At 43.4% G+C, this 22652-nt stretch overlaps 1 protein-coding gene across 1 annotated transcript in view; it reads left to right on the plus strand.

Moving 5' to 3' along the window:
• Plce1 (phospholipase C epsilon 1) overlaps window positions 1-22652 on the plus strand; it is a 290203-nt gene that overhangs the window by 114294 nt on the left and 153257 nt on the right. Inside the window, 1 exon segment of the mRNA XM_028882911.2 lies at window positions 17191-17479. Coding sequence (XP_028738744.1) covers window positions 17191-17479 — 289 coding nt within the window.

Raw genomic sequence — 22652 nt, forward strand, 5'->3', positions numbered from 1 at the left:
ACCATCAGAAAACACAGATATTTATGTTATGATTCATAGCAGTAGCAAAGTTACAGTTATGAAGTAGCAACAAGATAATTTCATGGCTGGGGGTCACCACAACATGAGGAACTGTATTAAAGGGTGGCAGCATTAAGAAGGCTGAGAGCCACTGATACAGAGCTTCAGGCTGATGGTCTAGTTTCTGATCAGATTCTGAATGGCAGACCCAGTAGCTTTTCATCCTTGTGAACACATTCTCCTCCACTCTATCAAAAGTCAGTTCATTCATGAGATCTTTTTCCTGCCATCTCTTCCTCTTCTGGCTTCCTGTCCTCCTTGGATTTTTATACCAAGCCCCAGTGCCTCAACTGTAGCTCAGTATTATTGTCTCCATGTCACCTCCAACTAAGACTCCCCAGTACATCTATTCTTTCTCTGTTTCTTTTCTTCTGGACCTAACCCTGTTTCACTATTTTGCCCTTGCTGTAGCTCTTCCTCTAGGGCAGCCAGCCTAGTCCCTTTGACCTCCTTTGGCCTCCTGGAGCCCAGTGGCCTCAACCTCCGCTTCTCACTTATTATCTCCTGTTTGTCCAATTAGTTGATTCCCTCTTACCTGCCCTCCTGACCGCCCTGTCACATAAGAGGCGCTAGATGAAACAAGTGTGAGTCATCGATTTATCTAGGAATGCTTCTTGAGGCAGGGATGAGGGTGATAATTGTGCTGATGTCCAAAACCTGAGGTGAGCAGCAGGTGTCCCTGAGGCACACCAACCTCAGACACGCTTGCCCTCCGTTCTTCTTCTTCCTGTTTCTCTCCAGCCCGGGAAGTTTCATTCTCTGAGTCTCACCTCACCAAATCCCTACCCCCAACACATGCACAACCCACCCCCAAGCCAGTTCCTTACCCACTCAAATTCAGGAGGTCTTTTATCCTCTTACTTGCTGTACCTACAGCCGTTGGTTTTTGTATTTTGTATTGTGTCTGGAAAAGGTAATAACGAACACAAATAACACATGGGGTGGGAAGTTCTGGTTGATTTTTGAAGTGTGGAAAGGATATAGAGCATAGGCAGGTAAAGCTTGGCGACTTGGGAGTTCTGAGTGGTGTGTTCAAGCTGCAATGTAGAAGAAATAATGATGAGACTTGTCGGATAAACTGGTGGAACTCCAAATTCAGCTAGCTAGAGACAGTTTCTCTCTCTTTTCCTAAATGAGGTTGCATTTGCCTCTCCATGGCTTCAAAGTGAAGGATTGAAGAAATTTTGAGGGAGAGTATCAAAAGAAAGAGCCCTTAGTATAACCATTGGTATCACAGTTTCCCAAAGCTTGTATTCCAAAAACTCCACTCCATTCCTTCCTATTCTGTAGCATATCACCTTCACCCCGAGGCACAAATAAGCAAAGTGGTGATGTATTCACTCCTGTATGTGGACCCTCCAACTCAATCCCAAATGCAACAAATCAAGCTCTTTGCTCTCTACTTCATGCTCATGAATCTAATGGCCCAGCAAGAACCAAGGTCAGAGTTCTTGTAGTGAATGTAGAAAGTTTTGAAAGAAGAAAGTGTATATGGGTTATGTTCCCTGTAAAACAAAAGATAGTTCCACTCTTGGGCCTTTAGTGATGGCAGAACCCTCCAAAAGAATTGCATTTGCTTTGGAAACATTATCCATTGATATCCAGTACAGCTTCTGAATTACTGAGGTTTAAATAGAAATGTAACACAATAAAAACAAACAAACAAAAAACAACACTCCATTCTGGGCTCAGCACTGTATCTTCCTTGGTTCTTATCCACTCTGCTCAGAGTGAGCCCTAGTGCCATCTGGCCCATGCAGCCCAGGAACTCATACCAAAGGCTGGCTGCACTGACTTTGTTTGTTTTCTGTCTTTGGCATGCTGGTTATGCCCAGTAAATGCAGATGCAGGTCAGCTAAAATCCAAGGAATATTTCATGAGTTCCAACTATATGCAATATAATATGCCACATCACTGAATTGGCAAGGTCATAAAGGGAGAAAGTCCTCAGAATGCCCACAAGTGGTTGGTACCATTGAGTTGGTGATGGTTGAAATACATCCTGTAAAATCCTATAAAAATCACACCTTCATGTTGTCCTCTATATGCTCTCAAAAAAAAAAAAAACATGACAATACATAATTGTTTAGGGCTCCCTCAAAGCAAAGGACAATAGTATTTTGATTTGTTCCAAGAAATCCAAAGAATCTGGAGACACAGAAACTCTCAAGTCTGCTTTTTACACATTGGCATTTCACACAATTATTCTTTATACCAAACACTGTCGCCTGATTCTTTCAACAAAAGACCTCTTTGTTTTGATAGCCAAGAAAAACCTTAAACTCACTGAGACAACAGAACAGGCTTTTTAAATTACAAAATATAAGAGCTAAAATGCTGTATTTGGGAAATGTAAATTAGAAAAACATTTGTTTTGTTGATTATTCAATAGTTTCATTTAAAAAACACTAAGTTTTGTTCAACTTTAGGGTCTTATAGGGTACTTTCTTTGTGTGTTAAGACTCTGGAGGTCTCTGGAGGGTGGCCATATCTTATCTGACCACATCATGAGGACAGATGATATGAGAGATAATAACTTTCTCATACCCTTTCGTCCTCTCAAGGTCAAGTATGTTGCTTTTGACCTTTTGTCTCTCAGTATATTAGCCCTGAGCTTATGTGCACACACACACACACACACACACACACACACACACACACACACACACACACGTTATAGCTGAGAACCTCTGTGACAGGACAGGATAGAAGTATGCCTCACAGCCATAGTCAGAGTCCCCGATTCATCCCCACCAACTACAGTGTCATTGTAGTATCCTTCCCATCACCATCATTATTATTTTGTTCAGCAATACTTTAGAAACTCTTTGAAGATTTCTCTCTCCACTACTATATTCCAAAGAAAGAAGAGTGTCCATTGCTTTTCAGGTTTATACCTTCAACTAAGCAGGAAAAGTTGAGTCCATTCTCACTCTGTGGGGGTGTCTCTGAGGTTATCATTGTTAGTGCAAATGAGATGGTCTCCACTTATAGGCAGGTAGGTAATAGGCACACTGCACTTTGTACCTTCCTGTGTGTGTGTGTGTGTGTTGTGTGTGTGTGTGTGTGTGTACAAACATATTAAGAAAACTGTCAAGTTCTAAAAAATCTTAGCTCCATTTCATCAATGCCTACGTCTATCAGTGGCAGAGCCTGTGTCTTGTGTGAGTTGTTCTGTACTTAGCACTATGCTGGAAGGTGATGGGAGTCTTAGGAGATATAGCTTGTTTGTTTAGAAAATATTTGCTAAAACCTGGACAAATCCAAAACATACCTAATTTCAACAAAAATGGGAGTTAGGCACACAGTCTTATTCTTCACCAGAGCTATAAGCAATTGTTAGCTGCTGGGAAAGGGAGAGGCAGGTTTTGGTGAGTGTGTAGCCCAGGGCAAGTCAACTATGCTCTAGTGGAATGCCACACACCCAAGAATATTTGGGTAACATTAATTGGTCTTGAAGGGTTCAAAAAAGAAAGGAGGGAGGGAAGGAGGGAGGGAGGAAGTACATGAAGTTGAGTGGTTAGGGAAGGCAGGTGGATATGGGAAAGTTGGGACAGGGATGGGTGGATATGATCAAAACATGTACAAAACTCTTAAAGAGCGATTTTTTTTTAAGATTAATGTCTTATAGTAAAATGTGTTTTTCCTCATAAAAAAGAAAATATTTATGAAAATGAGTGGTTCTTGACTGAACTGTGTACCTGTGAGGACTCAGAAGGTTCAGCCATATGGAGCTGTCTTTCATACACTGCTTCCACTCCTGTGGACATTTCTGCCTCTCCTGGCTTCCCCCAGCTCTGTTCTTACCTTCAGCTTGTGTTCCCTCTTAGAGGAAGCCTTCCGTGGTGGGCTAAGACCCTCCTTTTCCAAAGCATGCTGTGCTTACACATTGCATAAGAAACTAAAAAGCCAATAACAAAATAATAATAGTCACCCAATTATAATGGGAATATAACTATAATAAACTTTTAAAAGAGAGAATATTTATTTTGACTCACAGTTTGAAAGTCCAGTCTGTCATGATGGAAAAGGCATGGTGTGGTGGGGAAGGCATGGGATGATGGGGAAGGTGTGATGTGGTGGGGAAGACAGGCATGATGGAGAGAGTATGGAGTGCTGGGGGAAAGCATGGGATGATGGAAAATGCATGGTGTGGTGGGGAAAGCATGGGATGATGGAGAAAGTGTGGTGTGGTGGGGAAGGCATGGGATGATGGAGAGAGTGTGGTGTGGTGGGGAAGGCATGGGATAATGGAGAGAGTGTGGTGTGGTGGGGAAGGCATGGGATGATGGAGAGAGTGTGGTGTGGTGGAGAAGGCATGGGATGATGGAGAAAGTGTGGTGTGGTGGAGAAGGCATGGGTTGATGGAGAAAGTGTGGTGTGGTAGAGAAGGCATGGGATGATGGAGAAAGTGTGGTGTGGTGGGGAAGGCATGGGATGATGGAGACAGTGTGGTGTGGTAGAGAAGGCATGGGATGATGGAGACAGTGTGGTGTGGTAGAGAAGGCATGGGATGATGGAGACAGTGTGGTGTGGTAGAGAAGGCATGGGATGATGGAGAGAGTGTGGTGTGGTGGAGAAAGCATGGCATATGGGGAGAATGTGGTGTGGTGAGGAAACCATGAGGGCAGGAGCGTGAGGCAGAGATAGGATGAGAAGCAAGATCAGGTTATAAACCTCCAGGCTCACTCGAAGTGATCTATTTGCTCCAGCTGACCCTGCTTCCCAAAGGTTCAACAGCCTCTCAGAACAGCTGGGAAACAAATAAGATAACGAGGATGTAAATTAGTACAGCCATACTGGAAAGCAGTGTGGCAACTCCTCAAAATATTAAAAACAGATCTTTCATCTGATTTAGCTATCCTGCTTTCAGATATACACCCAAAGGAGATTGACAGGTTACCAAAGAGAAACCCATACTATTATATTTACTGAGGCATCACTACAAAAGCGTAAGATGTTGGGCCCCAGGAAACATCCACTGATGAATGAATGGGTAAAGAAGTGTGATGTGCATTATCCAGCCATAACAAAGAATAAAATCCTGTCATTGGCAGCAAGGTGAGTTGATTGGGAAATAAACTAGGAGCAGAAAGAGAACTGTCACGTGTTCTCCTCCCTCACTGTGGACACTGTAGCAATTGGCCTGACAGGAAAAGAGAGTGAGAGGGTGGTTTAAAGGTTCATAAGGGAAGGGGGTGAAATTCAGTGGAGCTGGATAACAGGTTCCAACGCACAACTGGAAAGAAGGAATAAGCTCGGTGTACTGTGGCCGAGTGGAGGGACTAATTTACAGTAGCCTGCTATATATTTTGAGATGAACTAGAAGAGAAGTGCTCCAAGGCCCTGAGCAGCATTGACAAGGAGAGGGCCATGCTGGTTATCTTTATTTGATCCTTATGTTCCATGTCATATACTGGAGTTTTACCTTGCACCCCACATACATGTATGATTATGTGACTTACAAGAGAAAAGTAAAGCAATGATCACAATAAAAAGGAAGTCAAGGAGAGAAATGGGGTGTTGGTCCAGAAGCAGTGCACAGGCAGAGGGGCCTCAGAACGGTAAGGACAGAGGCAACGGTGGCTCTCGCCAGCCGGCCAGATGGAGGAGGGATCAGGAAGTGGGTCAAGAGCAGCCAGGATTCTGGTCATAAAAGGAGTAACACACAGAAAGCGCATAGCCTGGTCCCGTGTATGGCTCTGACCCCCTCTTCCTCTTCAGAACCTGCAGCATCCCTAAGCAATGGGATGCCCAGAACTTTCTGTCCCTCACAGATTTCCATGTGTACATCTTAGCAAGAAGGAAGCTCCGGACTCTGAGCCAGGGAAAAGGACTACAGCATTTGTGGAAGTTTGTTTTTGCTTTGCAGGGGCTTTGTCCTTCGTCTTTCATTAGATGACCCACTGTTCCTCGGAGCTACAAGAAGTCTGGCAGGTCAAGCCTTTAAGTCCTTTCTGTAGGCCTAATTCACCGCCTGACATCCCAAGCCTAACAACATAATCCATTTGTCCTAATTTGATTTTTTTTCTTTTCCAGAGACTTCCTTGGCAGCTAGGTTTTCTCATTATGACATGATTCATCCCTGTGGTAATTCCCATTAGAATAAGTATCTCAGGCGTGATTCATCTCAGCAGATATGAAGCTGGAAGTTTCCTTTATAACGGTCCATTACACTCACAGCCATGAGTAACTTCATGGAGAGATGCCCCGCCCGCCTGCCCGCTGGCACTGGTTAGCTTTGCCCCATAATAGATTTAAACCCAGAAGCTTTGCAGCAGGAGAGATGAATAGGGCTTCAGCAGTGTCCTCTGCGGCTCATTCTAGAAGGATGGCATGGATGAGAAGGATCATCTGAGGAGCACAATCAGAGATGAAATATAATATAAAAGTCTCTTTAAAGTCCATGGTAGTAGATCTGAAGTGCTGGCAGGAATTAGGATCCTGTGGAGAGCTGATGAAACACAGATCGCTAGGTTCTGGTCTCAGAGTTTTTAAAATATGAGATTTTAATGAATTGTTTGGTAATTTCTTTCATGCATTCAATGTAGTTTGATCATATTCAACCACCCCTGCTCCTTTCTAACTTATCCCAGGTCTTCCCTCCACCCACCCCTTCCAACTCTATATCCTCTTTTTTCAATTTGTGTTGCGTACATACATAGGGGAGTGGGGCTCCCCACTGCAATGTGGTCAACCTTCCAGGAGCCACAACCTCAAAGAAAACTGACTCTCCCTACCTTCAGCAGCTGTCAACTATCAACTTCTCAGCTAGAGGAGGGGATCCAGGAGTCCCCACCCCCATTGGAATGGTGACAGGCTTGCTCATGGGCAGGTCTTCTGTAGGCAACCACAGTGGTGGTGAGTGCAGGTTCTGTCTTGTCCAGAAGACACTGTTACCCTTGGGAGCTCTCTCACAATCTTCCCACCCCCTCTTCTGAGACAGCCCATGAACATTGCAGGGAAGGGTGAGACATTGTCCCATTTGTGGCTGGGCACTCTACAGATACTTATTTTCTGCACTTTTTTTTTTGTTAGTTTCTGCATTAACTGCTGTTGACCGCACCAACTTCTCTGATGAGATCTGAGAGCTGCACTCCTTATGGATACTGAGATATGAATTTAGAAGGTAGTTTGATACTATGTCTATTTAGCAAAACAATAGTAATAGATTCACCTGTGAGGTCTATGGGGTCCTCCATTGTATGCTCTTGGCCAGACTTACAGTGCCAGACATATGTTTTCTCATGTGGAAGGGATCCTAGAAGTTTTTGATTCAGCACATCTGGGACTGCAATTCTAACAAGTTCCCAGATGCTGCTGCCACCACTGGTCCGCTGCCCTTCTTTTGAGATCCAAGGCTATAAGTTTCCAATTATTTCTCCATTGTCCCCTCTCTCTACTGTTTGCACTGTGCCTCTGTGCTGGGAGCAAAGGGTTTAATAAAAGATGGTGCTAACAGCATAGCAAAGGAGCAGCGACTTCTGTGGTTCACAAGAGGCACCGCCATTATAAGGTTTTGCTTTGAGTGTGGTTTAAGCACCAGGAAGAACGTGCCTCTTTCTTGCTGATGACTATACAAAGGAAGCAATGTGGCCCGGCTGAGGTTGTGGGGAAGGGTATTTGTATTTGTTGCTGTCAAATTCCCAGATCATCACCAGTGGGGCATCCTCTTACCCTCCTGAGATGCTTCCCACGGTAATGAAGGTTCAGCTTGCTTCCTGTAGTCAATGCTACAACTCCAGTTAATTGGCATGGTGCTCACAAAGCTTTTATTTTTGGCTCTTTGGAATTGTGTTTGGTCAGTGTCTTGTGCATGGTCTCAGTACTCTCAGGAGAATGGAATTCTCCACACAGGCTCTGGAATGGAATGTGGAATCAGGAGCCGAGGAAACACAGACTGCTGCCAAAATGTGGCTCCCCATCTTTTTCCATTAGGTCTCTAAGCCACTGCAGTCACCACCCCTCCTGTTTTTCTTTACCCCTAGGCAATGTGTAGTCCCTTTTAGCCATTGCCTTTGGTTTACATATGAATATCCATGAGAAATTGCCTTCAACCTTTGAGAATTTTCTAGACCCTTCTAGACCACTGCTTTTAGATTCCAGTCATTAAGAGAGGATTCTATTAGGCCAATAAAAGGAGATTCCAAAGCAATGCACCATATCCATCTTTTATTTCATTCTGGACAGCAGGCCCCCACCATGTTATTCACCTTATGATTAACAGAGTTTAAATAACTGTGATTGTTTTTCTATCCCAGGACATCCTAGAAAGCATATTATGGGGGAGGATAAGGGCACTGTTAGAAGTAGATGTACAGTCACCACTGAAGTGATCATTGATATTGAAGAGCATTGATAAGATAGAAGGGAGCACAAGAATCAACTTGGATTATAGAGTAACAGTGATCAAAATAATCAGTATTGGAGCTGGAGGGATGGCTCAGGGGTTAAGAGAACTGGCTGTTCTTCCAGGAGATCCAGTGCCGTCTATGGATGTCTGCAGGTACTGCCTGCACGTGGCACACAGAGGTACAACCACCCACACACATAAAATAAATCGTTGTTTAAAAGTTTAAAACAGTATTAAAGCCAATTAATACCCACCTTCCCAGCTTAGGAAGGTAAGTATACGTCTGAGAACAGAGACTCTGAAAGGATCTTGGTGATAGTCTGGGCTGCCCTTCTCATGTCAACGAAATGCTGGGCCAGGTGCGGTGGCACACACCTTTAATCTCAGCCTTGGGGCGGCAGAGGCAGGTGAATGTCTGTAAGTTCTGGTCTACATAGCATGTTTCAAGTCAGCCAGGTCTGCACTGCGAGCCCCTGTATTGAGAGTGACAGAGATTCAGAGAGAATGATCTCTAGGACAGTCTTCTTTTGGGGGGTGGGAGGTGGGATTCAAGACAGGGTTTCTCTGTGTAGCTTTGGAGCCTGTCCTGGAACTCACTCTGTAGACCAGGCTGGCTTTGAACTCGTAGAGATCCGCCTGGCTCTGCCTCCCAAGTGCTGGGATTAAAGGTGTGCGCCTCAGCTGCCCGGCTTAGGATGGTCTTTTTTTAAAAAAAAAAAAAATCGCTGCTCGCAGTCATTCTATGTAAGTCTAAAAATGTTTATTGGATTAATTTTATTTAAGAAAGTCAATCCATAAATCCACATGTGGGGTTTAATGAGGCGCTATGAGCCTTCCAAATGATCATTTTAATGAAAATTTATAATTAAAAATAGATAAGCTTAGTATTCTTGACTCTAAATCAGTCAACATATGATAATGGAGTAGTGGTGAAAACTATGAATGAAGTTTTCAGGACTGGACACATTTTGTTAGTAACAATAACAGCCTTATTTGGCAATAGCTGTTCTGAATACTTTGTGAGGATTTGATACAATTTAATATGATTTCTATATCTAAAGTTCACCAAATATAGTTTATAGTACCATGTCATTTGTGATTCAGATGAGTCCAGTAGATCCATGGCCTCAGAAATCGAAAGGTTCTCAGAAAATTTGTGTTGAAGGTATATTGTAATCATTAATTTAAGCAGGAGTGTTTATTGAGATGCTACAATACCCAATCACTGCTCTGGACATACAGCAAGGGAAAACAAAATCCCCATGAGCTGAGCTTCGAGTAGGAGTAGATAGAGTGGGGGACCCTTAGTAGGTTTCCATCTGTAGTGGACTGCCCAGGGACTCAACTTGGTAATTAGTAGCACTGTGCTAGAGTTCTGGATTCTGACACCAAATCCTAGCCATGTGCATATTATTGCTGGTAATAGTAGGACCTCTTCTTTGAGCTGTTCTCAGGCCCATATGGAATCATGTGTCAGTGCTCAGTGCCTGATTCATTCTCTGCATACCAGAAATGGTGAGGTGATGGCAAGCATTATGAAGTCAGTGGACGTCTACATATAGGCCTTCTTCCTATTGGGAGATTCCAGAAAGTGTGTCATCAGAACCCAGAATGTCATTTTTTGTAACTCTGAACCCAGAAAGATAGCTTTGGAAACAAAGCTGTACGAAGTTGACTCCCCTTGGCCATCTTCAAGTGAAGACAAAGTCCGTCTTTGCTGTAGAGAAGAAAAAGCTTTCTCCCTGAGTAAGGTCTGCTAATGTGGCGTGTGTGACTGCTGGGTGCCTCTCAGGGCTCTCCAGTGCTTGGCTGTTTCCACCTGCATCATGGTGCAGTCTTGACCTTCATTATACATCTTTTATTCTCTTCTGCATCTGGACTCTATGTCTTGGTATTGGTTTCTTCAAGGCGTCCCTCTTGCTAGAAGCACAAGGCTCTTTATGTGTTGCTGTTTCTACAGATGTTGTCTAAGCATTAATGACTCAGCAAGTGACTTTAAAATGTTAAGATCATTTTGCTCCAAGCCATGTCACCCCAGCACCTGTCACAACAAGGTAAGTGTAATTCTGTATAGAGGATCATTCATTCACAGTTGCAAAACTGAGGAGGCCTAAGCAGCACTGAATACAGCATTGATCTTACTATATAAATCTTAAATCTCTAAAAACTTAACAATGGCTTAATGTAGACTCTTAGGGTAATTTCCTTTTTTTTTTCTTACAGTATGTAAGCAAGACCTATAACACCCCTCCAAAATATATCTTGGCTATATAGAACACCATGCTTTTGTTTTCACTACTGGGGTTTGAGTACAGGGCCTTTATATGCTAGACAGTTAGTCTAGTGTGAACTATAGCCCCAGCCCAGTCTACAGTTTAAAAAATATATAATTGTGGTGCTGAACGTGACGGCACATATACTTAATCCTAGTACTTGGAAGGCAGAGGCAGTGGATCTCTGTGAGCTTGAGGTCAGCCCGTTCTACATGGTGAGTTAAATTTGTGTGTGTTTATATGTATGCATATGTTCATACTTGTGAGTGCAGGCTCATACATGCAATAGTGTGTATGTGTGAAGGTCAGAGGACAACCTTGGATGTTAGTTCTTGCTGTGAACTTTGTTTGAGACAGGAAAGGTCCTTTTGTTGATTGCCACAATGTACACCAAGCTAGCTGGCCTGAGAGCTTCAGAGATTCCGTTGTCTCTGCCTCCAATCTTTCCATGGGGCACTGGGGTTGCAGACACACAGTCTGTCTCGATGTGGGTCCTTTGAATTTGAACTCAGACCGTCATGCTTGCCAGTTGACAAGTTTTAATTAATTTATTTGGTCCTCTTGCTTGTCATTTTCCCTATTGACACTTCTTTATGGATTGCCAGTAGTTTGGCTAGGCATGGTATATGTCGTCAGTAAATACAAATGGACTGTTAAGCAATTGAAGGAGGGAATGAATACATGGCTGTTTAGCAAGCCTGGTGGCTATATTGTGACATTTTCATTTTATCTTAAAAACAATATTGATCCATGTAGGGCAGTAGTCTGTCTTCTTTTCAGCACATTCTCTTACCACATTAATCAAATGGGATAAAGTTTATATGTGTTCTCACTTTGTGATTTTAAAACTATAAATCTCCATATAAAGGAAACGCTTTTGGCCATTAGTCACAACTTGACTATTTTAAAAAGTAATTCAGCATGAAAAGGAAAAGCACGAATAAAAACAACATCAGTGTTAGCATCGCTGAGACCTCTTGCCAAGTAACAATGGAATCTTGACTCTCACAATTGAGCTGTGTGACCATGCATGGGCCAGTAGATAAAGCTAGGTAAAGGAATAGGATAACATGTCTCCTAATCCTGGCTTAGCTGCTTATTAGCTGTATAAGGTTAGCTATGTTTCTCACCTGTAAAACGAAATCAGTCTAAATAGGTTACCATGTGGAGTCAACAAACGTTCCTAACACGTCACAGTGGTGTCTGTTGTAGTGGCTTTTCAGAGTAGTCATTTACTTGCTCCATGATTTTATAAATTAGCTGGATGTATTCCTAGTCTGGTTCTACTAGTATCTGTGTGTCTGTCTTGTGCGTCTGTAGCAGTACCTGGATTGGCAGTGGAGGACTTGGGAACCAGGATGGCTTCACTGTGACGCTGGATCTTGGTGGACTGTCTGCTGGGGTGACAGGAACAACTGAGCTAGGGTCTCATCCTCTAGCAGGCCAACTGAGGCTTTTTCACATGGTAGTTGTTCCAAAGCCGAAAGCAAAAAGAGGGAGCAAACCCCATTATAAAACTATTTTTGTAAGGTTGTGCTTGAGTAAGTTCCTACTGGGGAAGCAAATGCAAGGCTAGCCAAAGTAGTAAGGAGAGAATGCATGGCAAGTTTTATAGCTACCACAATCAGTAGTCACCACTATCACCATCGCTCTAAACCTAATGTTTGTTGAGCATTTAGTAGGTGCCAGGTGCTCTTTTGATACATTATCTTTATCAGAGACTGTAATTCTAGTCTCAATTTTACAAGGCAGATACGTCCATGTCCATACACTGTAGAGACAGTAACTGGGTTCAGAATGGCGCAGCAACAGTTTATCCGAGGAAGATCACACCACTGGGAATCGGGGCAAGGAGCCTGGATGTAAAGCAATGCTCTGGAGCCTTAGTAAGTAGTGAGCACTGCTCTTCCTGCTCCGTATGTAGCAGATGCCCGAGCCTCCTTCCTTTTTATAAGGGAATCATCTGGTGATAGATAATAGTCTGGTTTTGGCATGTTCCCTGATTATTACTGTGTCAACTACCACTCTGGCCACACTCAGCATTTTTCTAATAACCATTTTGAATTTGTTTGTCAAAAATTGGTGTGGTTGGATGACTGGGACTTGTTAACTCAGAGCCTCTTCCTGGGCCTTGGAGGTCGAGATGGCGGCAGGTTAGACATTCATTCTTAGAGCTCTTTACCTTCTATCTCTTCATTCAAGTTTAAGATGAGATACAACCTTTGTATTTTATTTCATTTTTTAATTAAAGTATAATTACATCATTTCTCCCCTCCAGTCCCTTCCATGTACCTTCTTGCTCCCTCTCAAATTTATAGCCCCTTTTTCTTTGTGTGTGTGTGTGTCTGTGTGTGTGTCTGTGTGTGTGTGTGTACTCATACACACACATACAAATGTAAGTACATAAACACAACCTGCTGAGTTCATTTAGTGTTACCTGTGTGTGTTTGATCCCTTGACGGACTACTGGTTATCCCAGGATAACCAGTTAAGGGGCTCATCCTTAGGGAACACTAATTTTCCTGCTTGCAGTGTTCCTTAGTTGCCTGTAGTTCTTTGTCTAGGGGTGGGCCCTGTGAGATTTCCCACTTGCACAGTAGTATGTCTGTTGCTGTTGCCCTTGTTCAGGTCTTGTTTAGGCAGCCATATTGTTGAGATATCATGGGTGAAGCTTCTCTGCCATTTCTAGGAGACACAGTCTCCTAGAACCACAGATTCCTGGTTCTCTGGCTTTTTACAATCGTTCCATCCACTTTTCTAAGATACACCCTGAACTTTTGGTGCAGGACTTGTGTTGCAGATGTTTCCATTGGGGCTGGGCACCCCATGATAACTGTTCTCTACGTTTTGACCAGTTGTATTTTTCTATAATGCTCTCTGTCTGTTGAAAAGAGAAGCTTCTTTGATGAGGGACGAGGGCTGTACTTGCGTGTGGGTATAAGGAGAAGTATTTAAAATGCATGCTGGCTTAGTAAAGTGGTATTATAGGTTCTCTTCTTAGGTCCATGACCTCACTAGCCCCAATTAGTTGACTAGGCTTCTAGTACCAGGCATGATTTCCCTCTTGTTGAGTAAGCCTTAAGTCTAATAAGATATCTGTTGGTTATGCTAAGATATGAGCACTACTATTGCACCCTTTTGCCATGCTGATCATTGTTAGTTCATGGGCATCACAGCAAGGTAAGACTGTTGGTTGCATCCCTCCCTTGGCAGCTTGTGCAGCCTTTTGAGAGCACAGACTGGCCTGCTCCATGTATAGTCACCAATTAACACAGGAAGAACATATGTAGGACACACTGGAGAAGCTCTGTGCATATTTACTGTGTAAATCTACACTCCTGTCCATAAATCACTGAGGGAAGGGCCACAGTATATACACTACCAACAAGCAGATGTTGGCCAGATGTGATAACTAAAGAGAGGTAGAAACTGGTACCAACCTGTAAAACCTTTTGCTCCATGTGACAGTAGAGAAATTCTGCCCACATGACACCTTGTGGGAAGCTCAATGCTATGAGACTGTTCAGGTATTCAGGGAATGCTGCAGCTTCACATGTGCATATTAACTTCACTGATCTTGAAACACTGCTTGATGAAGCCAATCTGATACCTGAATCTGGCTCACAGCCATCACTTTGTGACCTCCCTGTGCTCGGTACTTACTGGCACTTCTCTATTGCACTGCAACTATCCTGAAGACATGCTAAAAGAGAAACCAAACAGATGAAGATGAAACTGTGGAACAATGAGAGAAAGGACATCAAGAAAGTTGTGGGTGTGGGAGATGTATTTCAGAGATTCCACCAAGATCAAGGAACTGGAAATAAGAAAAGTTGATTAGATTCCAACAAGTTGTATTGTACCACACTTCACCCGTAGGCTAAGTGTTCTTTAGAAAATAATTCTTGGTCAAATAACATGAGAAACACTTAAACATCCAGTTAAGCAAAATGAAATGTTTCTTTACAACATCTGTAGTTGTCTTTAATATTCTATTGGGCACTATGAATCTCCCTCCAGAAGGGGAACTTTTTACTGTGTTCAAGTTTCTGTGATCATGAAGTCTATATGTCATGTCATTCCTTCTAGATCTAAAGTTTTGAGAAAAACACATTGGAAAATCTGGAGAAAGGGCTAAATAGACCCTTAAGAATCTATGAAATCATTATAATAGGTAAAGTTCATAAAGCAATGATTATGGGCACGGTAAGCCTGTAGGGCAACTTGGCAAGAAAACGGAGTAGGCAACCTATTAGTAACTGGGAACTGTCTGTTCATCTGTTTAAACAAAACATTTTTAGCCTCATTCCTCTTTTAAGAACAAACAAATACCAAGTGTCAAGGGGCGCTACCTCTAAAGGATTACAACTCTTTGCCATAACAGTCAAGGCTCTCCTTTATCAGGCTGTCTGGCCTTCCTCGCTGCACAGTCAACACCCTCCACTCCCCGCTCTACACACCCCGCTCTATTTGCTGTCGATAGGACCGAGTCTGCATTTTCCAGCCTCATCACTTGGATTCTCTCCTGAATTACCTTCCCTGCTTACTGCAGTTAGAGTCACAACTGCTTTCCAAGGCTCAGGCCAGTGGAGCCTTTCTTAGTTCTCCCAGGAGATTCCTGTCCTTGAACTTGTGGACCATTGACTCTTGAGCTTGAGTTGGACTTGCTGTGGTGTGTATTGCCTGTCTGGTTTGGTTTGTATGGCAGGGTGACAGAGGAGACTGTCTTCCTTCTTTAATAACATCAACCTCTAGGAAAAGGCCGACATTGAGAAGAAAGACATACCCTGAGCTCTGTGTTTGCCCAGATAGGGTTAGGATGACATTGTCCAGTCATACAGAAAGCACAGTGATAACTAATCATGCTGAATAACGTAGACTCTGCTCTCTAGTTAACAACCTCCCGTCATCCCTTGAAGAGGAGTGCATTCTCTCCTAGAGACTTACTCAATAGTAATGCATGCTGTTTCTTCACTGTAAGTCAGGATGCCACATGAGTTTCCTCAGTGAATCCCACAATGTCCCTCAGAAAGGGTATTATTGGCCCCACTTTACAGAGGAGGAGCCTGCCTCAAAACCCTTAAGCCACTTAACTCGTGTTTACCCCCAGTTCTGTGGCCAGGCAAGGCAGAACCAGGTATCTACCCCCCATACCGTACCTCAGAGTCTGGATGCAATCACAACACGCCATGCATTTGGACACACTGGTCTCCAGAAGTTTAACGACAGAGAATAAAGCTACAAATTCTTGCTCTCACTGCAGTTGGCATCAGCGTGCAGAGAAAAGCAGAGCAGAAATCTAGGTTAGCCCAGTTTGAGTGCTGTGGGGGTTGGGTTTATTGTAGGGTTTTATAAGGACCAAATATAGGGGTCTCTTAAGGGACATAGTTGAGGTAAAACTCAGAGTGTACAGCACCATGAAGGCACGCCATTGCAGGTCTATGATCTCTGAATGATGAGAAACTAATTTGCCCAGACCTGACACAGTGACCGTGAATAAACCAAAGCAAGCTGTTCAAAGTGTCATGATGAATTCATTGTCAAGTAGTATCCCTTCCTTCCTCCTTTAGCAAGCTACAGGTGTCCCTCTGTGTAACATTTCTTCCATGTTGTTCACACACTATCAGAAAGACTCCAAAAGACTCCAGAACACTTCCCACAATTACACACCTCCATGCCATATTCTTGAACTCTATAATAGTCAAGACTCTTCTTCAAAGCAATGTGGAAATACTACAGTGCAAGCGGTATGTTTTACTCTTTGCATTTGCCCATGTTTTCTGACAGTGAATCATACAGAACAGGGTCTATGTCTATGTTGAATGACTACATTAGAACAGGCAGAAGACATGGTGAGATCCTGTTCTAATCAGATCATACTTGGTAAATACAACTGATCAAAGAAGGACTCAAGAAAATGACAGAGCGGGAGTACTGGGCAGGGACCAACTCTTTGAATGTGGGGGATGAGGGAAGAGGAAGAGAACAAAAGCATCAGAGACTGATGCTACCTGATAGATGGGAGAGTCTGCCCATGAGGAAATCCTTCCCCATGACCTTTTCATCCTTGCTTTATTTTGTTCATGGGGCAAGAATTCCCTATGGAGATCAGATTGAAACACAGATGGAGGCGGGAAGGCACGGTCAGTCATACAGGGGAGTCCAAAAGGATGAGAGAAGGGTTTGTCCTTGTTGCTCTACAGAAGAGCCTTGTGGAGGAGGAGAAATTTGAGCTGAATGTATTTTTGGTTGGTGCAACTTTAAGTGCTCTGTTTGATAGCAGAGTTGTTTGAATGGCCTATTTCATAACTACACAGAGCTTCTCCAAATAAATGGTGTCTGCAGAATGTTCAGGTTAATGCATGAGTGCAGAGCTCAAAGGTGTTTGTGCTTAGACCGACCAAGCCTTCTTTCTTCATAAGTCATCTTGGCATTTTGTCAACAAGTTAATTTGCTTTTCTAAGAAACTAGATTAATACTTCCTGTGCTTTGTGCTATTCACAGATCTACAGTGCAGTGAGAAGAGGAGACGAGACAGAAGATACGGTTGGATCTCTTCTCCATTGCTCCAGACAGCTCCCGACCTCCGAGACAGCCTGTGGAAGGATTAGAGATGCTCCATGCTTAAAGCAATGTGTACGAGACACCGAATGTGAGTACCGTGCCACCCTCCAAAGGACATCCATAGCTCAGTACATCACTGGTTCTCTCCTGGAGGCAACCACCTCTCTAGGAGCAAGAAGCGGCCTTCTCAGTACCTTCGGAGGATCCACTGGACGAATAATGCTGAAAGGTAATGTCTGGAATTTCATTTTTAACTCTTCGTTTTTGCCTTTAGAGAATGATAACCATCTAATATACAGCTACTGATGGAAAATTGAGTCCACATGTCAGAAATGCTAAAAAAATTAAGCAAGAGTAGTTTTGAGTAAACAGAAAAATTCCATCTCTTAAGACTTAAACAAATAGCAAGCATTAATTTTTTAAGTTCATTTTTTTTTCAAAAATAGTAAATGGCTAAAAATTTGTCTTTAATATTTTTACATTGGTTTACTTATTTTGAGTGTGAGAGTGGGTAGGTTGAGTGCACATGTATCACAGTTGAGTGTCTAGAGGTCAGAGGACAATTTGTAAGATGTTGGCTCTCTGCTTCCACCATATGGATTCCAGAGGTTGAACTCAGGTCTTCAGGGTTGATGGCAAGCACCTTTACACACTGAGACATCTCACTGGTCTTTTAAACCTTAAAAAAAAAGTATTCAGGTGAATAGTTTCTCTGAGTCATAATCCATGAGAGATGTCAATTAATCTGACAAAATGCTAGTAAGTGAATATGATCATATGCTTGCACTGAAAATCAGCCACACTTGAGAACAGAGTGAAACCTAAATATCCTTCACATAGAGAACCAATAGGTTTCTGCTGCCAGGAGAAGAAAAGAAGCGTTTCTCAATGTGTCCCATTGTAAAGGCCCAGAAAGGCAGGCATAGCACAGAGAAACGGGAGCCGGTGGAAAATAGGGTCCTGAGCATCCAAACTCCCGTGACTTCCCACGACATACAAACAGGCGGGTCAGAAACGGCAGTGCACGAGAGAACCTCAGAGACCTGCTCATGACACAGCTGTCACAAACTGCTTGGCAGCCTTCCCTGGCAGGAAGCTACCAGGCAGAGAGGGACCATGCAAGGTTGTGTTCCACTGCCTGAGGAGTGCCAAGAGCTCCATCTGACATCCGGCTGCTCTGTCCCAGAGAGTCGACACTGTCCCCCTACAGTGAGCCCTCAGATGAGGGCTAGCTGGCCCGTGACCTTGCTCCTTGCTCTTCAGCCTCCCTTTTCCACCCTCATATTCACTCTTGCCATGCCTAAGAGGAACACTACTGCCTCCTCCTATACCACACTGAGTACCATGTTGGATGATTTTCTGCTATCACCTTCCCTTCTGGGCACTGGCTTCAAATGAGGAATAGAAGGAAAACACACAGTGTGTGAATACTAATCTGAAGCAGTAATATGGAGAAAGTTGGTGCCGATACACTGCTGGCAAGGGAGTAAACATCACCCTCACCATCATGAACTTACCCTGTCTGGGCAGTAAGGAATCCCCCACCACCACCACAGGGTTGAAGGCTTCTCTGCTCCAATGTGGCCTCCAGACACTAGCAGGACAACATTTTCCATGGTGCTCTTCCCAAGACATTGAGCTGAGATTAGCATATAGAATTGTCATGGTTTCAATGCAGGTGTCTGCATGGCAAGGCCTCATGGAAGTTCACCAACCCACAGCCACCACATACCCAGGCTATACTCCATAGAGTGAAGGTGTTATGGGAGATCCCATAACTGGTCTTGCCAGTCAGCTTGCTTGCTGTGTATTTACAAGGAGGCAAAATCTGTATGCATGAAATAATTAAAGAATCATATGTAACTATGGCAAGTTAAGTATCATATAAGGAATGTAAAAGACCCTACGTGTTCAAAGGGTGGAGAAGGAGTTATATCTGACAAATCACTCAGCCTGAAATAAAAACAAAGTCAATACAAGCTACCTTCTTTATTCTTCCCGAATACATAGGGTCCCAACTAGGGTTCCAGAGACCCATGAAAGTAAAAGCACTGGCCAGTGCACCCACTGCCCTCATAGTAATGTGATCTTGGTTGCTGTTTTCCTTCCTTGTTCAGAACAGCATCTCATGCATTATTTCTCTCTGGAGCTACACTAGACCATCAGCTAATGTGACAGCTTCCAACTGGTGTCTTAAGCAAGAAATGGAGTTTAATTTTCTGTTTTGTGGCTTCTTCATGGTTTCTAATAATTGTCAAATTAGTTCTTGCTAGATAATAATATTAGCTGGTTGGTTTTTTTGCTCTGGGCTTATTTCTGTTGTTTCTAGTTTTCTGCCTTGGAGGATGATTTCAATGCAGTGCTCTCTTCCATGGCGTTTGCAAAGTTTCCAAGTGCCTTAGTCAAATATATGTTTCTTCAACATGCAGTAGGAAAATAATGCATCGGAAAAAAGGAGGTTTCTCACCACACACACACACACACACACACACACACACACACACACAATGCAAGGTAAATCCATGTTAACTAATTCAAACAGTGTACGTATATTTCAAAACATTATATTGTAAACAGCAAATGCATGTGATTTTTGTCAATTTAAATCTTCAAAGTAAGGCCAGCTTGGTCTACCTAGTGAGTTCCAGGCCAGTCATGGCTACATAGTAAAACCCTGTCTCAAAAATTATATTTAGTTTAATTTAAAAATAACATTTTTTTAAAGAATAAAGCACAAACACATGAGACTTCAAAGGCACAGAGTACTGTCAGAATCTGTAGGGCCCTCATGTTGAAAAGTAGGTCTTGAGCCCCTAGCGGGATCTGGAGGAAATGGGTGAGTGCTGTGCCTCAATTGGCCACTTCTGTTATTCAGCATGTGTTCTGTGGCATAGATTTGGTCAGTAGCTTTCAGCTCGGAATTGCTAATGAAAAGTTGCTCATAAGGATCCAGGCATGATGGCACTTAGGAGGCTGAGACAGGAGGATAATTAGTTTGTGCCAGCCTCAGCTCCATACAAGACCCTGTCTAAAAGAAAACCAAGAAAGCAGAGAAAAGTTATAGAGAATGGGTAACACACATTCTGTCTCCAGCTTCTAGAAGTTTATTTCTCAGGAGCTAGGTGGACCTCCAGACACTTTCTGGGAGAAGCGGCACCAAGTGTGGTTTGGTCCTACACTCTCGAATGCGGGATGCTGAAAGTTGGCCCTCGGCAGGGGTGGGGTGGGAAACGTTAGAAGTGGGTTAGACGGCATTTCCTGTCAAGAAGAAATTATTTTCATTGGAGATGAGTGCAGAGTTAAGACTTTTACCGGACTTTGGGAAGAACTTTCAACCAGTTCTGAGATGTTCGTTGGTGGCGGCTCTCATTCTTGATTATGGTGGATTGCACGTTGATGCTCTTACCTGGATGGGAGAACCAGAAATTACCCCCGTTACTTTTTAAAACAAACAAAAAAAAGTAGAATGAAGTGGGAGAGATGGAAAAGCACAAGATCTTTTCCCCAGAGAGAAAAAAGAAGGAAGAGGGTCAAGGGATGACCTCTCCAAGGGCGAATTCATGTTTGAAGTCTGTGAAAATGAACTGGGGGGAGGTAGAGACAAGGAAGGAGACAGAAAATTCCACTTGTACGAGGCACATAATCTTGGCGGTGGAGCTAGAAAGCAGAATGGCGATTAGAGAAGCTGAGGCAATGGGGAACGTGGAGTTATGGGCACAGTTTCAAAAAAGGAAAGTTCTGGAGATAGGTAATGACAAGGCCGTGTGAATTTTCTTAACACCTGTGAACTCTGCTCAAAAAAGTTAAAGAGGAGTATCTAATTTTCCCATATTTTACTCCACCTGAGAGAAACTGAGGTGGATGTGGACAAGGCTCATCCTGTGCTGGTCATTATTCCCAGATCTACTTGAGTTTACAAAGAACAGAGGAGTTCCTCCTGAAAGTGGCTTTGATTACAAATGGGGATTGCAGTAACCTGTGGGGGAAACGCAGGGGGAGCATCTGTCCAGCAGTTTATCGTCATGTCCAAGTTCAGGTGCTCACCCAGAGCTCTGCACCCGTGCAGCTTTGCCATAGCTTGTGGGGTGGCATGGAGGTGATCAACAACCAGAGCATTGTCAAAGCTGGCTCTTTTCGGGTTTTGTTTTGTTTTTTTATCCTTATGATGATCTATTAAGTTAAATATTTCCAAAATTCAGAGATATTGAAGATGTGTTTGTTTATGCATGTACATGTGTGTCTATGTATGAACTTATACGTGTGTGTGCAAGTTTGCTTGCCTATGTGTATGTGCAGAGGCCAAAAGAAAGCATCAGGTGTCCTCTTCTACCATTCTCCACTGATCTCACTGAAGCAGAGTCTTTTCCTGAACCTGTGTCTTTCATGTTTTGGGGTAGGCTGGAAACCAGCAAGTCCCAGCAACATTCCTGTCTCCAGACTTCTTCAGAGCCTGGGTGGCAGGAGTGTTCTTGGTGTCCAGATTGTGACATGGGTACTGGGATCTGAACTCCAGTCCTCATGATTTCACAGTGTGATAGTTGGTTTTAATGTCAACTTGTGACCTGCTTAGTCCTGTGGGAAAGGGAAACCTCAACTGAGGAATTGTATTCACAGACAGAGCTTGTCTGTGGGCATTTTCTTAATTGTTAATTGATATGGGATGGCTCAGCCCACTGTGGACAGTGCCACCCCTGGGGAGGTAGTCATGGATTATGTAAGAAAGCAAGATGAGCAAGACGTGGAGAGCAAGCCAGTAAGCAACATTCCTCCATGGCTTCTGCTTTAGTTCCTGACTTGGCTTTCCTCAATGATAGACTGTGATATGGAGGTGTAAGTGAAGTAGACCCTTCTTCCCTCTGCAGGTTGATTTTGATTGTGGTGTTTATCACAGTAACAGAAAGCACACTGGCTTTCAGGGTAGTTTCTCTTAATTGTTGGGCTCTCTCTCTCTCTCTCTCTCTCTCTCTCTCTCTCTCTCTCTCTCTCTCTCTCTCTCTCCTCAAGAGACATGTTATGATATAAAGCATTGATCAGCAGGGATGTGCACTTAATTGCACGGGTGTGCTAGCTCTAGATAGACAAGTGGAGAGTAAGCACTCTGGATGGAGCAACTGTTTGACACAGTTAATCCCCTCACTTCCTGTCCTTATTGTCATCTGCCTCTCCCCACTAGCCTTCTTAACCTCAGGATTAACACTGTGGAAATGGCGGTCAGAATCACTGGCTTTCATAGACTCATAAAATAGCCAAGTGTGGTGGCATCTGTGAGCACACACCTGCAATGCCAGCACTTGAGAGGCCTAGGCAGGAGGATGGCAAGTTTGAGGCTAGCCTGGGCAGAATTAAGAGACCTGTCTCACCCAAAGCAAAGTGGAACAAAGTTTAAAAAACAAAACCCACAA

This window comes from Peromyscus leucopus, chromosome 1 (genome assembly GCF_004664715.2).
Source record: "Peromyscus leucopus breed LL Stock chromosome 1, UCI_PerLeu_2.1, whole genome shotgun sequence".
Taxonomy (NCBI): Eukaryota; Metazoa; Chordata; class Mammalia; order Rodentia; family Cricetidae; genus Peromyscus; species Peromyscus leucopus.